Source organism: Molossus molossus, unplaced genomic scaffold (assembly GCF_014108415.1).
Source record: "Molossus molossus isolate mMolMol1 unplaced genomic scaffold, mMolMol1.p scaffold_m16_p_6, whole genome shotgun sequence".
In the NCBI taxonomy this organism is placed as follows: Eukaryota; Metazoa; Chordata; class Mammalia; order Chiroptera; family Molossidae; genus Molossus; species Molossus molossus.
This window is the reverse complement of record NW_023425399.1, coordinates 440933-457155: the sequence shown is the minus strand read 5'-3', so window position 1 is coordinate 457155 and position 16223 is coordinate 440933. Positions and strand designations below refer to the sequence as shown.

General features: G+C 61.5%; 1 protein-coding gene across 1 annotated transcript in view; it reads right to left on the bottom strand.

The window, feature by feature from the left end:
• Nucleotides 1-16223, bottom strand: part of GMEB2 (glucocorticoid modulatory element binding protein 2) — a 28176-nt gene that overhangs the window by 4713 nt on the left and 7240 nt on the right. The window contains exons 2-5 of the mRNA XM_036244089.1: nucleotides 9926-10113; nucleotides 4688-4785; nucleotides 4081-4208; nucleotides 1346-1449 (exon numbers count right to left, since the gene is read on the bottom strand). Of these exons, the coding sequence (XP_036099982.1) occupies nucleotides 1346-1449; nucleotides 4081-4208; nucleotides 4688-4785; nucleotides 9926-10056 (461 nt within the window). The 5' untranslated portion in view covers nucleotides 10057-10113. The remainder of the gene's footprint in view (nucleotides 1-1345; nucleotides 1450-4080; nucleotides 4209-4687; nucleotides 4786-9925; nucleotides 10114-16223) is intronic.

Below are 16223 nucleotides of genomic sequence, written 5' to 3'. Positions count from 1 at the left end.
AGGCTGCTCGGAGGCAGACAGCAAGAAGCCTCGCGCTGCGAGAGGGTAGACGCTCCCCGGGGCCTCCTGCCTCGCTCGCTGGGGCAGCCTGGCTGCACCGACCTCCCTTCAGTGGGCCATCACCTTACCACGGCTCTGACACTAGGAAACCAGAGATGCGGGATGGGCACACAGAGAACCGTGAGCGCGTGGGCCTGCCTGCGTGAGGGCAGGGGACACGGCAGCCCATGGGCCCCTGGTCTTGGGCATCTGCCTCTCTCAGCCCAGACTGGTTCACAAGGAGAGTGACCAGGGCCATGGTCAGGCTCCCGCACAGTGGGCCTGCCAAGGACAGTGAGGCCCATCCTCAGGAAGGCGTGAAGGGCAGCAGCCCGTCGCAGCGAAGCGCCCAGCCAGCCACAGACACCAGCGGACGCTTCTCTGCCTGGACAGATGTGGGGCCCCCAGTCAGGGGCTGTGACACCAAGGCAGGAAGGCTGAGATGGGAGAGCCAGGGGCATCATTCCCAGGCTGTGGGGTGAAGCCTCGAGTCAGAAGGGGTCAGAGGGCGCTGGGGACAGGCCCCCGGGCACCCCTGCAGGAGGCTGCCGCAGCCCTGGATTTCAGATCGGGGTCTGTGTGGAGCCGTCAGGCGCCGCCGAGGTGTGCACACTTTTGACTGGTGCCACAGGGAAGGCAGTCTGAGGACAAAGGGACCCTTACTGAGGGCAGGGCCAGGCCCACACGACCAAACCCGTCACAGGCCAGACCACGGCCCTCCAACTCACTAGCAGGAAGGCCGAGAGGCCAACCCACAGCCGCAGCAAACACGGTCTGGACAGGCAGACCCAGAGCCGGAGACGACCGTGTCCAGACGACTGGCCGAACCAACACACACTGCAGGCCAAAGACAAGGGGGCTCTCGACACCCACTCCTGGTCGGGCACTCTGCCCGTGCCGCACAGCGGGAAGGCTGCTGAGAGACGGCCCTGCCTGTCTGAAGGGCAAGCGCTAGTCGCACCGGGAATGTTTACTGCACAAAGACACACCCCCAGGGGGACCTGGTGGAGCCCAGAGGGAGACGGCAGAAGCTCAAGTCTGACAGCATCTCGTCTGTGCAGCCTGGGGACGGGTCAGCTCTCCTTACGTCTAAAAGGTGCCTCATCTTCAAAACCCCCGAGCAAATGGAAAAGCAATGACCACACGTTTCCACCGTGGAAGGACATCCAGCACGGTCACCTGCACTCCTGATTGTGGTGCCCCCTCCATGTGGATGCCCACCTTTGCTTGGGGCCCACCTGAGCTGGATGCCCACCTGTGCCTGAGGCCCACCTGAGCATGATGCCCGCCTGTGCCTGAGGCCCACCTGAGCATGATGCCATTCATCCGGATGGCCCTCTTCCAGTCCTTCAGGGTGGACTTTCCGGCCAGGTGCACAAACTCCTTGGGGCTGATGACGTGCTCATCATACTGTGGAAGAAACACAGCAGAGCAGTCAGGATGGCACCTCCCACCACCCGCCACTCCAGCCTGACCCTTCTGGAGCACAGCACAGCCAGAGGAAGGGTCAGGCTGGAGGCAGCACCGGGCACAGAGCTGCAGGCCCACTCTCAGTGGGACACAGGATTCAGCCAGCAGCAACCTCGACGAGGGGAGGAACAGCTCAGTGAAGCAGGTGGCCCTGCTGCGTGCCGGGGTGGGGCGAGCCGAGGGCACACTGCTCAGAAGGGCATGCTCTCGCCCGGACGGGGCCCGCACGTCTTGTTGTAAAGTACTCCATGAGAAGCTTACAGTGCTGCATTAGAATAACAGGGTACGGCGCGTGGGGAGCTGGACGTCCGTGCTCGCCCGTCCAGCTCTAACACTGCCCCTCACAGATGCACAGGTGTCCACGTCAGGGGTGGTCCTCCCTGTTCACAGGTCTGGGCCTGCGGCCTCCCTGGCTAGAATGCAGATGCCCAGAAGGTGGAATACCCATTCAGTCTTGTTAAATGAGCCCTCACTGGGACCAAAGAATCAGAATAAACCTGCATTTACTTAGAAAGCAGGCAGGCTGGGGATGGGTGAATCAGTGGGTCTCAGCAGAGGCAGAAAAGAAAGTTCCAACTGTGGCCTGGACACCCCACTGGACCTAGGCCAGGGTGCAGGAGGCCCCCAGGACCTCCTCTTCCCAGGGTAGCTTCCCTGGGGGCCCCTGCTGTCTACATCAGGTCGAGCCGAGGTTACCCAGCCACCACCGGTGCTTTAGAGCACCTTCCGTCTCTATCAGACGTGGGAGGTCGAGGCGAATGAGGCCAACCTGCGATTCCGCCTGAGGGAGGTAAAGGTCCCACGTCCCTAAGCAGGTACCTTTTCTCAGGGCCCAGGGAGACAGCAGAGCCCACACGCAGCTGTCGGGGGCCATCACGGCCCAGGGAGGCGGAGTCCAGAGCTACATGGTCCCACTCAAACCCCTGCCAACTCACCGCCAGGCGGCACGCAGCTGATCCGTTAGAATCTCCTAAGACAGCCCTGGCTGGTTTGGCTCAGCAGTTAGAGCGTCGGCCTGTGGTCCAGAGAGACCTGGGTTCGGTTCCCGCTAAGGGCATGTACCTCGGTTGCAGTTTGTCCCCGGCCCTGGTTGGGTCGTGCGGGTGCCAACCACTCGATGTGTCCCTTTCACATCGATGTTTCTCTCTCTCTCTCCCCCCCTCTCTCTCCCTCCCACTGTATGTGAACAAAAAGTGGAAGGATGTCCTCAGGTGAGGATAAAAAAAAGAAGAATCTCCTAAGACACGTTATCGACGGCGCAGCGCCCGTCACTGAGACCTACCGCCCCGCCCACTCCTTTACTCCTCGTGCCCCCTCCCCCTGCAGCTCCTGTCTGATCCCTGCCCCACGACCCTGAGCTGGAATCAGCAGTTGGAAAAGAATGATCTTTTTTTTATTCATCTTTCTTACGTGGACATAGAGCTCCGTTTACTCGGTGTTCTGTTCACACCAGGGGGCTGCTGCTGTGTTTCTGACCAGAAACACCCGCAGGACCTTCCCTCTCATCTGCCGCCGAGCCCAGCAGAAGCCTGGTCTCCTCACACCCGTTGGGCCCAAGGTCGGTTTCCAGAGAGGACGTGTTTCACACCTGCTTCCTGGAACAAGGCTCTCACGAGCCACAGTGCTCAGGAACTGCCACGGGTGCATGGCCTACCCCCGGGCGACACTGGGTTCACAGGGCCCCACGGCGGCCAGCAGAGCCACCTCCTCTCTGGGCAGGACCGGCCCAGACTGTGCTGCCGGCTGTCAGTTGTCCCCTGAACGAGAGCAGCACCGGCGTCCCGGCCTCGTCGTCTTGGCAGCACGTGGGTCGATTCTGTTGTCGCCCGTCCCTCAGTGAGTGCTCGTCCCGTGTTTTCTCATGAGCAGTCGCAATTCCTGCCCAAGCCAGCTTCCCAGTGCAGGTCCTGCTCTTCCTCTGCGACCGCTGCCCATCGATGGCAGTGTCCCGGCACCAGGCTGACACCGAGTTCTGCCGCCCCGCAGCACCCCCAGCTTTCTACACGGGTGCTTTCCTGCTCACTGTTCGACGTAAACGCCCGGAGTATTCAGCAGCCCATGGCTCTCAGACTCTCACTGGAGCCGTGACCCAGACCGCCCTGAATCGCGCCGACGTGCGCTCTCCCGCGGCAGCAGCGGAAGGCCCTGAGCCGGCACTCGGAGCTTCATTTACACAGCCTGGGACTCAAGTCTCCTGGACTACAGACTGCTCCCTCCACCGTGACAGTGCTCAGACCCGCTGTCCTCTGTCCGTGCAGAGCTGAGACACCCACGAGACCTCTGGTCTGCCTTTCCCCCTCCATTCCTGCGCTGGCCTCTGGGTAACTGCTTTGCCTCTGCCCCCGCCGCAGGGCAGCTCTCCCTGTTCTCGCTCGTGCCCAGCGAGTCCCACAGGACCTTGAAGGCAGTCCTCCTCTGCTGCACAAGCCCTCGGACTCCTGCGACCTGCCAGTGCAAGGCCACACCCTTGGGGCAGGGTGCTCACTGTTGGCCTCTCGGCAGTTGTCCTGGGAGGACCCCACCCTTGCAACAGGCACACAGGCCTGCAGCTTGGCCGCATGGGACCCTCACCTGCACACACTTGACGTTGATGCCAGGGCACACGAACTTCCTCCAGATCAGGCTGGCCCTGCTGTCCCCGCAGGTGATGGGGTACACGATCTCAGCCTCCAGGCTCTCCCCCTCTTCCGTCATCTTCACTTCTCACAAGGCACAGGACAGGGGAAGGGGAAGACAGAAAGTCAGCCACAGCCTCTCCAAAGCACAACAGCTACCAGCCCAGCACCAGAAAGCAGCAGGGGCCGGGCCGGGTGGGGAGCAGGGCCCCTCAGTCCCGAGTCACCGTTCCAGCCAATCCGCCCGCAGCAGCACGAGCAAAAGCACTTCAAACTGCTCCCACCCGAAGAACCGCCTGAGGACATGGAATTCAAGTCCACTTGGGGTGATTCCACAGAAACCTGCTCGTAATGTTCCAAGTTCAAAGGCCTTGAATGTCCGGTATGATGACGGGTTTCCACTCACAATAGTTACAGGGAACACGGCTGCAGCGCGGGGCCCCACACAACCAAAGCTGGGGACACCGCAGGCCAACCCGGAGGGCCTGAAGCCTGGCCTCCACTGTGCCCCGGGGTTCGTCTCGCTCGGAAGCCCACCTGGGGAACGCCCCAGAGCCACCTACCTAGCACGGCCTCCTTGAGCTGCGAGGACGCGGTGAAGGCAGCTGCAGCGGCCGCCGCCGCGTTCTCAGTCTCCATGTTGTCCTCGCTCAGGTCGCCCCTGGACAAGGGAGGGAGACGTCAGCCCGACAACAGCGCCACCACGGTCACTTCTGCGGCCTTTCCAGTTCAGCCCCGGAGGCCAGTGGCCACGCAGGCCGGGGACCTGCGCTGATGCCCAGCAGGTGTCCCTCCGAATGGCCGCTCTGCTCAGTACCCGGACAGCGCTGCACGTGGCGCGGGCAGGCGTGTGTGGAGGCCACCTGCACTCCAGTAGGAATTCTAGGCCCCCACTTCTCACGCCTTTATTCCTATTATAGTGATTTCACAGGTTACAGAAACTATCAGAAAGATAAAATTTCAGAAGAAGGGTCAGGTCCGCAGAGACCATCACTGTGCTCCACTGAGTGTCTGGCCGGACCTGTGGGCACGGCGGCACCTGGACTGCACAGGGCCCCCAGGAGGGCGAAGTGGTGTGGGCAGCGGAGAGCCTCTCAGCCCGAGGGCCAGCAGCAGAGCAGCAGACAGCACCAGGCCCCAGGAGGGAGGCTTGGAAGCCACCTTGGAAACAGGTCTGAGTGCGCGGCTAAGGGACTCAGGGCTGTGCCAAGGGCCCTGGGGAGGGTCCTGAGGGCGATCAGGGCAGCACCGCTCGGGGAACAGGAGGAGGCAGCAGATGCAAAGGCTCAGAGGGCCGGTGGGGGGTCAGGAGGGGTCAGGAGGGGAGGCTCAGGAGAACTGCAGGCTGTGGAACCACAGGCAGCACTCAGGGAATCCCTACAAGGAATCCTCGGGGAACCCCAAATCTCTGGGTTCACTGGCTTTGGGGTTCTACCCACCTGCCCGTCCCACCCCTCACCACCCTCTTCAGGGTCACACCTGCACCAGTCTGTGCCCTCCCTTCATCCTGCCTAGTGTCCCTCCAACCACCCCCGACTTGGGGTCCCACCTGCTCCCTCCCTGCAGGTCCAAACTGGCCATGAGCTGGGGGGATCTGCAGGGCCTGGCACCCCCTTCTCCACACACCCAAGGCCTTCTCTCGCCCCCCAGGTCAGAGATGACTGAAGTGCACACTAGGACCTGAGCTCGGGACCCACTGCGAGTGCCTCCCGGGTGAGCTCGGGGAGACAGCCGCACCCAGCGAGGGCACGGGTTCAGAGGTAGCTGCCCTTCAGGCCGGAGCTCCGAAGGCAGAGATGTGGACAGAACAGGAAAATGGGCTCCTTTCCCCAGGACAATCCCAGGAGGAAGTGAGTCAGGAGTAGGGACAGGAAGCAGCACCTCAGGGGAGCCCAGCAGGCACTGAGCAGGTCTCGGCACCTGCGGGAGACACCAGGACCACGGTGGTCCAGGAGGCGGCACAGGGCAGAGCCCCCTCCCCACCATGGTCTCGCACACAATCCGGGTGAACCCCCGGGGCACTGAACGTCCACTTCACTGAAGCGAACATCCCCGAACACGCCTTTCCTCTCACCCTCGCGTCACCGCGGTGAAGGGTGGGTGGAGGCATTTCCGGTGGGCCATCACAAGTGAGGGACACTCCCAGGTTCTCCCCAAATACCCAGCCCGAAAAGAAGCCCATGCCCACAGAGTGGTCGTTCACTTCCACCCCAACACTTCTGAAACACGTGGCAGCAATGAGTCTCAGCTCCCCACTGGAGAGCGCGGACTATTTCAGAGAGGAAGAGATATCTCCAGTCCCTCAGCTGCCTCCTGGGGTCTTCTCCCTCAGGGTGAGTGGCTGAAGAGGTGGCCTCGCCTCAGTGCCCTCCTGGCCTTGACACGTGTGCGTGCGTGTGCACATATGTGTGTGTGCCTGTGCACATGCGTGCACGTGTGTGTACGTGTGTGCCTGTGCGCTGTGTGCATGCACGTGTGTGCGCATGTGTGTGTGCCTGTGCGCTGTGTGCGCATGTGCACGCACATGTGTGTGCGTGTGCGCGCATGTGTGCACGGTGTGTGTATGTGTGTGTGTGTGTGTGTAATGTGACCCCACGAGGTCCTGCAGCACCTCACCTGCTGCTGGAACCTCTCTCAAGTGTCCCCGAGGGTGAGAGCCCCTCGCAAAGCACCTGTACCCTCCTCATCAGCACCCAGACACTCTAGGGAGTGCACGCAGACCACCCAGGAAGTGACAGGCACATGCTGCTTCAATGCACTAAGCTTTGTGGTGGTGATGCAGAGGTTCACAGACAGAAACTGTCCACAAGTCAGTGCTGCCACCACCTCCTGGGGAAGGCAGAGCGACAGGGCAGGCGGGCAGGGGCCGGGCAGCGGGGTCACAGGGCCTGTGCGGAAGCAGAGGACCCACAGTGTAGCGTCACTGCAAGGACCGTGAGGAAGGTGTGAAGACGCTGGTGTGAAGACGCTGGTGCGAGAGGGAGCGGTTTGCCCTGTGGGTGCAGAGCTGACGCAGAGTGGAGGTCACGTGGTTTTATGTCTCCCACTTCCCGCCCAGCAAGAGATTTTCAAAGCAAGAAATGGCCTCAGGATAAAGCCCAAATCAGGATGTGGCTGGACGAGCTTCAGGTTTTCAGGCCATGACTGACCACAGGGCTACTACAAATCCCCAGGGAACGGCCCCTTGCAGCAGAGTGGGGCCCACAGGGAGCCGAGATGCAGATCCTGCACCCGCACAAAGCCACACCAGAAAAACATAGACAGTCCAACGGACCTCGTCCGTGTGCCGGGGGGGGGGGGGGGGGCATGAGTTCCAGCGGACGCCAGCGTGGCTCGTCCCTCTGTGCACAGTTTCATGACAGGATCACAGACCAACAACACCTGCAGGCTCCCATCTAAGGCATCCACTGCAGGATTCTGAGTAGTGGGGATACAGTCACTTTCATTTGCTCATCAGAATTTTCTAATTTTCTACCCTTTGTGTTCTGTGATAACAAATTCTTTTTTTTTTTCCAATTGATTTTATAGAGAGAGAGGAAGGAAGAGAGAAAAACATTGATGTGAGAGAGAACCATTGATTGGCTGCCCCCTGCACACCCCCTACTGGGGATTGAGCCCACAACCGGGCATGTGCCCTGACCAGGAATCACACCGGGACCTCTCAGTCCATGGGACACGCTCTATCCACTGAGCCACACCACTGAGCAACAAATTCTTATTTTTAATTTAGAAAAATCTACTGTAAACTTCCCAGTAAAATGGCAAATTAAACATGGAATGAGCCCAGCCAGTGTGGCTCAGTGGTTAAGCATCAACCCTGCACCAAGGGGTCTCCAGTTCAATTCCCCGTCAGGGCACAAGCCCAGGTTGTGGGCCTGATCCCCAGTGGGGGGCGTGCAGGAGGCAGCCAGTTGATGTTCTCTCATCAATGTTTCTATCTCTCCCTCTCCTTTCCTCTCTCTCTAAACTCAATAAAGAAAAAAAAATGTTTTTAAAACATGGAACGACATGAATACCAACCCAAACCCAGAGACAGGGGTGCTCACCTCTGGAAGTGGGAGGAAAGGACTCGGAAGAAGACTGGGCTGGAGCTGGGTGTGAGCAGTAGCCTGACTCACTCTGCCCACACACGACACTGCCCCAGCCCAGCCCCAGGCCCCGGGCCCAGCTGGGCCAGGCACCGAGGGAGTCCAAGCACCCTGGACTGGGAGGCCCTCCTGCCCCAGCCAACTCCCAGCGCCGACAGCAGGCCTGTGCCTCTGGAGAGGGAAGGAGCACGTTGCTGTGGACTGAACTGTGTCCCCAAATTCACATGCTGAAGCCCTAGTCCCAGCAAAACTGTATCTGGAAATTTGGTCTTTGGCAGGAAATCAAGGTCAAATGAGGTGATAAGGACGGGCCCCAATCCAAGAGGACCATGGTGTTCACACCAGAGGAAGACAGAGCTGCCCCCACCAAGGGAGGCCCCGGGAGCCAGGGGAGCCTCCCCAGTGCCGACCCTGCAGACCTTGACCCTGCACTTCGGGCCCCAGGCAGTGAGACAGGAGCTTCTCCAGGGTGAACGGCCCTCCCGGCACTTTGCTATGGCAGCTGAACTGACCAGGACACATGTCCTCTGGGCACTCTGACCCCAGACAGACCTAGCGGTGCTCATGAAAAGGCTCCCTGAGTCACCCCACAGCGGGGACCACAGTGCCAGGGCCAGAGCCGGGAAGTCGCCATGTGGGGCTGGACATCCTCATCAGGCCAGGTCCCGGGTGGGGTGACACAAAGGCTGGTCCAGAGGACCAGAGCACCCCAAGACAGTGGCTGTGTCAAGGCTCCTCCCAGCGCCCAGCGCACCAGGCGGAGGCAGGCAGCCTTCCTCATGCCGCTTCTGCCCACCGCACTCATCGAGGGCTGTCCCGATCCAAGGGAGGGGCCTGGCGCCACCTCTTCGCAGGGTGTGGAAAGTCACTGCAGAGCAAGTGGGGAGACGCTGTGGAAACGGCCCACAGAGGCGCACAAGTTGCCCTGAGAACTCAGGTGAGGAAAACCACAGGCTCAGCCACACACGCAGCCAGTGAGGCTGGAGCCCAGCAGAGCCCACTCCACCGCGCGGGGCAGAGGGGCCTGAGGGCCGGGAGACCCGGCCACACTGCGCAGCAGCTTCAGCGCACCCCACAAGGTGGGGACAACCAGAGCCCTGTGTGAGCCACAGGAACCGAGCCGGGCTCGGGCCTAGAACCTTCCCCAAACACCCTGGTAGACCGTGAGAAGGCCACACCTCACCCTTGTGGTCAGTGACATGCTGAGGTCAGTCTGAAAGGGCCACACTCAAGACAGAGCACAGACAGCCCACAGGGCCGCCCAGGCCAACCCCTCGAAGGCGCGAGCGGGGCGCAGGCAGGCCCGTGGGAACACGAGAGGACGCCCTCGGTCCACGCGTGCCAGCTGGCCTGCCAGCCGGTTCTATGGGGACGTCTGCGGTAAGATGGGGAGGGGAGTGCCAGTTGTTGTGAGGACCGTCAGGGGACACCGCTCTTCAACCTCAGTCGGAAACCACAGTTCCCAGTGTCCCAGTCCCTCTATCAAGAGAAGCTGCAGGTGCTTGGGGGATGAGCCCATGACATGGCGCGGTGGGAGTCAGGCAAGGACGGAGCATGAGCTGCCCGGGCTGAGACAACATCCCCACCTGACCTGCACTGGCATGGACCCAAGTCCGGTTTAGGAGGACTGTGCCGAAAGGAAACTCCCAGAGGCCTCGCACTAAGCCAGAGGCCTGACGATCCCCTGCCCCCAGGGCACAGGCCCGTCCTCACCCATGAGCAGCCAAGTTGGTCGTCACCAGCACCGTCTTGACTTCCTCCACGCCGCTGCCGTCGACTGCGGTGTCAGGCGTCGTCACCACCACCACCTCCTCCATGTGCACGCTGACGTCCGGGGTAGCCATGGCTCAGCTGAAGAGGACACCCAGGGCTGAGACGTCACTCTGCCAGGGCCCCAAGTCCTGGAGGAAACCGCAGGCAGAGCACAGGTCATGGAGGCCCGTGTCCGAGCCGCTCCCAGCCCCCACACTTGGCCTTCTGACAGAGTGCAGCAGGAGACGGGTGGGCACACCGGGTCTGCCGTCTGGTGAAGACGCATGGGCACAGCTGTCGTCCTGGCCGCTGCAAGGGCTGAGGTCCCCGAGCAGAGTGCTCAGATGGGCACCTGGTCCTGGCAGCTCAGTCACACAGGAGTGGGAGGGAGGCCAGGGTCCCACAGACTCCCTGCAGGTGAGCATCTGCCCCTCCGTGGCGCTGGCTGCACCCCGGAGCTGTGCAGAGAGCGCAGCTGCAGACAGGTCCCAGCTCTAGGCTGGGAAACAAGGGAAACCCACACAGCCCCCTGGAAAGGAAACTGGAAGCTTCCCACAGCGTAGGTGTGCTCCTCCTGCCACGTGCCGGCCACCCCACCTCCAGACATGCAGCACAAGTAACCGTGAGCTGGGAGGGACATAGATCTGAGGAGGGGACCAGCCCACGCCCGTCGGCAGATGTTGGGTGGACAGATGTGGTCACACATGCAGGGAGCAGCGTCCAGCTGGGTAGACAGAGTGTGGTCCACACCTACAGGGAGCAGCGTCAAGCTAGGAGGACAGAGTGTGGTCACACGTGCAGGGAGCAGTGTCCAGCTGGGAGGACAGATGTGGTCACACATGCAGGGAGCAGCGTCCAGCTGGGAGGACAGAGTGTGGTCCACACATACAGGGAGCAGCGTCCAGCTGGGAGGACAGAGTGTGGTCCACACCTACAGGGAGCAGCGTCCAGCTGGGTGGACAGAGTGTGGTCCACACATACAGGGAGCAGCATCCAGCTGGGAGGACAGAGTGTGGTCCACACACACAGGGAGCAGCGTCCAGCTGGGTGGACAGAGTGTGGTCCACACATACAGGGAGCAGCGTCCAGCTAGGAGGACAGAGTGTGGTCCACACATACAGGGAGCAGCGTCCAGCTGGGTAGACAGAGTGTGGTCCACACCTACAGGGAGCAGCGTCCAGCTAGGAGGACAGAGTGTGGTCACACGTGCAGGGAGCAGTGTCCAGCTGGGAGGACAGATGTGGTCACACATGCAGGGAGCAGCGTCCAGCTGGGAGGACAGAGTGTGGTCACACGTGCAGGGAGCAGTGTCCAGCTGGGAGGACAGAGTGTGGTCCACACATACAGGGAGCAGCGTCCAGCTGGGTAGACAGAGTGTGGTCCACACATACAGGGAGCAGCGTCCAGCTGGGTAGACAGAGTGTGGTCCACACATACAGGGAGCAGCATCCAGCTGGGAGGACAGAGTGTGGTCCACACACACAGGGAGCAGCACCCAGCTGGGAGGACAGAGTGTGGTCCACACACACAGGGAGCAGCACCCAGCTGGGAGGACAGAGTGTGGGCCACACATGCAGGGAGCAGCACCCAGCTGGGAGGACAGAGTGTGGTCCACACACACAGGGAGCAGCACCCAGCTGGGAGGACAGAGTGTGGGCCACACACACAGGGAGCAGCACCCAGCTGGGAGGACAGAGTGTGGTCCACACATGCAGGGAGCAGCACCCAGCTGGGAGGACAGAGTGTGGGCCACACCTACAGGGAGCAGCGTCCAGCTGGGAGGACAGAGTGTGGTCCACACATACAGGGAGCAGCATCCAGCTGGGAGGACAGAGTGTGGGCCACACACACAGGGAGCAGCACCAGCTGGTGAGGACACGAGTGTGTCCACACATGCAGGGAGCAGCACCCAGCTGGGAGGACAGAGTGTGGGCCACACCTACAGGGAGCAGCGTCCAGCTGGGAGGACAGAGTGTGGTCCACACATACAGGGAGCAGCATCCAGCTGGGAGGACAGAGTGTGGGTCACACACACAGGGAGCAGCGTCCAGCTGGGAGGACAGAGTGTGGTCCACACATACAGGGAGCAGCATCCAGCTGGGAGGACAGAGTGTGGGCCACACACACAGGGAGCAGCGTCCAGCTGGGAGGACAGAGTGTGGGCCACACACACAGGGAGCAGCATCCAGCTGGGAGGACAGAGTGTGGGCCACACACACAGGGAGCAGCGTCCAGCTGGGAGGACAGAGTGTGGGCCACACACACAGGGAGCAGCATCCAGCTGGGAGGACAGAGTGTGGGCCACACACACAGGGAGCAGCACCCAGCTGGGAGGACAGAGTGTGGGCCACACACACAGGGAGCAGCGTCCAGCTGGGAGGACAGAGTGTGGTCCACACACACAGGGAGCAGCGTCCAGCTGGGAGGACAGAGTGTGGTCCACACATACAGGGAGCAGCATCCAGCTGGGAGGACAGAGTGTGGGCCACACACACAGGGAGCAGCGTCCAGCTGGGAGGACAGAGTGTGGTCCACACATACAGGGAGCAGCATCCAGCTGGGAGGACAGAGTGTGGGCCACCACACACAGGGAGCAGCATCCCACTGGGAGGACAGAGGTGGTCCACACCTACAGGGAGCAGCGTCCAGCTGGGAGGACGAGTGTGGTCCACACACACAGGGAGCAGCGTCCAGCTGGGAGGGACAGGAGTGTGGTCCCACATACAGGGAGCAGCATCCAGCTGGGAAGGACAGAGTGTGGTCCACACTACAGGGATGCAGCGTCCAGCTGGAGGACAGAGTGTGGTCCTACACCCACAGGGAAGCAGTTCCAGCTGGGAGGACCAGAGTGTGGTCCACCTCATATACGGGAGCAGCATCCAGCTGGGAGGACAGAGTGTGGTCCACACACACAGGGAGCAGCGTCCAGCTGGGAGGACAGAGTGTGGTCCACACATACAGGGAGCAGCGTCCAGCTGGGTAGACAGAGTGTGGTCCACACCTACAGGGAGCAGCGTCCAGCTGGGAGGACAGAGTGTGGTCCACACCTACAGGGAGCAGCGTTCAGCTGGGAGGACAGAGTGTGGTCACACGTGCAGGGAGCAGTGTCCAGCTGGGAGGACAGAGTGTGGTCCACACACACAGGGAGCAGCGTTCAGCTGGGAGGACAGAGTGTGGTCCACACACACAGGGAGCAGTGTCCATCTGGGAGGACAGAGTGTGGGTCACACACACAGGGAGCAGTGTCCAGCTGGGAGGACAGAGTGTGGGTCACACGTGCAGGGAGCAGCACCCAGCTGGGAGGACAGAGTGTGGTCCACACACACAGGGAGCAGCGTTCAGCTGGGAGGACAGAGTGTGGTCCACACCTACAGGGAGCAGCATCCAGCTGGGAGGACAGAGTGTGGTCCACACACACAGGGAGCAGCGTTCAGCTGGGAGGACAGAGTGTGGTCCACACCTACAGGGAGCAGCATCCAGCTGGGAGGACAGAGTGTGGTCCACACACACAGGGAGCAGCGTTCAGCTGGGAGGACAGAGTGTGGTCCACACACACAGGGAGCAGCGTCCAGCTGGGAGGACAGAGTGTGGTCCACACCTACAGGGAGCAGCATCCAGCTGGGAGGACAGAGTGTGGTCCACACACACAGGGAGCAGCGTTCAGCTGGGAGGACAGAGTGTGGTCCACACACACAGGGAGCAGCGTTCAGCTGGGAGGACAGAGTGTGGGTCACACGTGCAGGGAGCAGCATCCAGCTGGGAGGACAGAGTGTGGTCCACACCTACAGGGAGCAGCATCCAGCTGGGAGGACAGAGTGTGGTCACACGTGCAGGGAGCAGTGTCCAGCTGGGAGGACAGAGTGTGGTCCACACATACAGGGAGCAGCGTTCAGCTGGGAGGACAGAGTGTGGGTCACACACACAGGGAGCAGTGTCCAGCTGGGAGGACAGAGTGTGGGTCACACGTGCAGGGAGCAGCACCCAGCTGGGAGGACAGAGTGTGGTCCACACCTACAGGGAGCAGCATCCAGCTGGGAGGACAGAGTGTGGTCCACACACACAGGGAGCAGCGTTCAGCTGGGAGGACAGAGTGTGGGTCACACACACAGGGAGCAGTGTCCAGCTGGGAGGACAGAGTGTGGGTCACACGTGCAGGGAGCAGCACCCAGCTGGGAGGACAGAGTGTGGTCCACACCTACAGGGAGCAGCATCCAGCTGGGAGGACAGAGTGTGGTCCACACCTACAGGGAGCAGCGTTCAGCTGGGAGGACAGAGTGTGGTCCACACACACAGGGAGCAGCGTTCAGCTGGGAGGACAGAGTGTGGGTCACACACACAGGGAGCAGTGTCCAGCTGGGAGGACAGAGTGTGGGTCACACGTGCAGGGAGCAGCACCCAGCTGGGAGGACAGAGTGTGGTCCACACCTACAGGGAGCAGCATCCAGCTGGGAGGACAGAGTGTGGGTCACACACACAGGGAGCAGCGTCCAGCTGGGAGGACAGAGTGTGGGTCACACACACAGGGAGCAGCGTCCAGCTGGGAGGACAGAGTGTGGTCCACACCTACAGGGAGCAGCATCCAGCTGGGAGGACAGAGTGTGGGTCACACACACAGGGAGCAGCGTTCAGCTGGGAGGACAGAGTGTGGTCCACACACACAGGGAGCAGCGTCCAGCTGGGAGGACAGAGTGTGGTCCACACACACAGGGAGCAGCGTCCAGCTGGGAGGACAGAGTGTGGTCCACACACACAGGGAGCAGCGTCCAGCTGAGAGGACAGAGTGTGGTCCACACACACAGGGAGCAGCGTTCAGCTGGGAGGACAGAGTGTGGGTCACACACACAGGGAGCAGCGTCCAGCTGGGAGGACAGAGTGTGGTCCACAACACCAGGGAGCAGCGTTCAGCTGGGAGGACAGAGTGTGGTCCACACACACAGGGAGCAGCGTCCAGCTGGGAGGACAGAGTGTGGTCACACACACACAGGAGAGCAGCGTCCAGTGGGAGGACAGAGTATGGTACCACACACACAGGAAGCAGCGTCCAGCTGGGAGGACAGCGTGTGTCCACACACACAGGGAAGCAGCGTTCAGCTGGGAGGACAGAGTGTGGTCCACACACACAGGGAGCAGCGTCCAGCTGGGAGGACAGAGTGTGGTCACACGTGCAGGGAGCAGCGTTCAGCTGGGAGGACAGAGTGTGGTCACACGTGCAGGGGCAGCGTCCAGCTGGGGAGGCAGAGTGTGGTCACACACACAGGGAGCAGCGTCCAGCTGGGAGGACAGAGTGTGGTCCACACACACAGGGAGCAGCGTTCAGCTGGGAGGACAGAGTGTGGTCCACACACACAGGGAGCAGCGTTCAGCTGGGAGGACAGAGTGTGGTCCACACACACAGGGAGCAGCGTCCAGCTGGGAGGACAGAGTGTGGTCCACACACACAGGGAGCAGCGTTCAGCTGGGAGGACAGAGTGTGGTCCACACACACAGGGAGCAGCGTCCAGCTGGGAGGACAGAGTGTGGTCCACACACACAGGGAGCAGCGTCCAGCTGGGAGGACAGAGTGTGGTCCACACACACAGGGAGCAGCGTCCAGCTGGGAGGACAGAGTGTGGTCCACACACACAGGGAGCAGCGTTCAGCTGGGAGGACAGAGTGTGGTCCACACACACAGGGAGCAGCGTCCAGCTGGGAGGACAGAGTGTGGTCACACGTGCAGGGAGCAGTGTCCAGCTGGGAGGACAGAGTGTGGTCCACACACACAGGGAGCAGCGTCCAGCTGGGAGGACAGAGTGTGGTCACACGTGCAGGGAGCAGCACCCAGCTGGGAGGACAGAGTGTGGTCACACACACAGGGAGCAGCGTCCAGCTGGGAGGACAGAGTGTGGTCACACGTGCAGGGAGCAGTGTCCAGCTGGGAGGACAGAGTGTGGTCCACACACACAGGGAGCAGCGTCCAGCTGGGAGGACAGAGTGTGGTCACACGTGCAGGGAGCAGCACCCAGCTGGGAGGACAGAGTGTGGTCCACACACATAGGGAGCAGCGTCCAGCTGGGAGGACAGAGTGTGGTCACACGTGCAGGGAGCAGCATCCAGCTGGGAGAACAGAGTGTGGTCACACGTGCAGGGAGCAGCGTCCAGCTGGGAGGACAGAGTGTGGTCACACGTGCAGGGAGCAGTGTCCAGCCTCAACAGGAACTGGAATTCCGGCACACATGACATGCGGATGAACCTTGACAACGTCACGTTAAATACAGTGAGC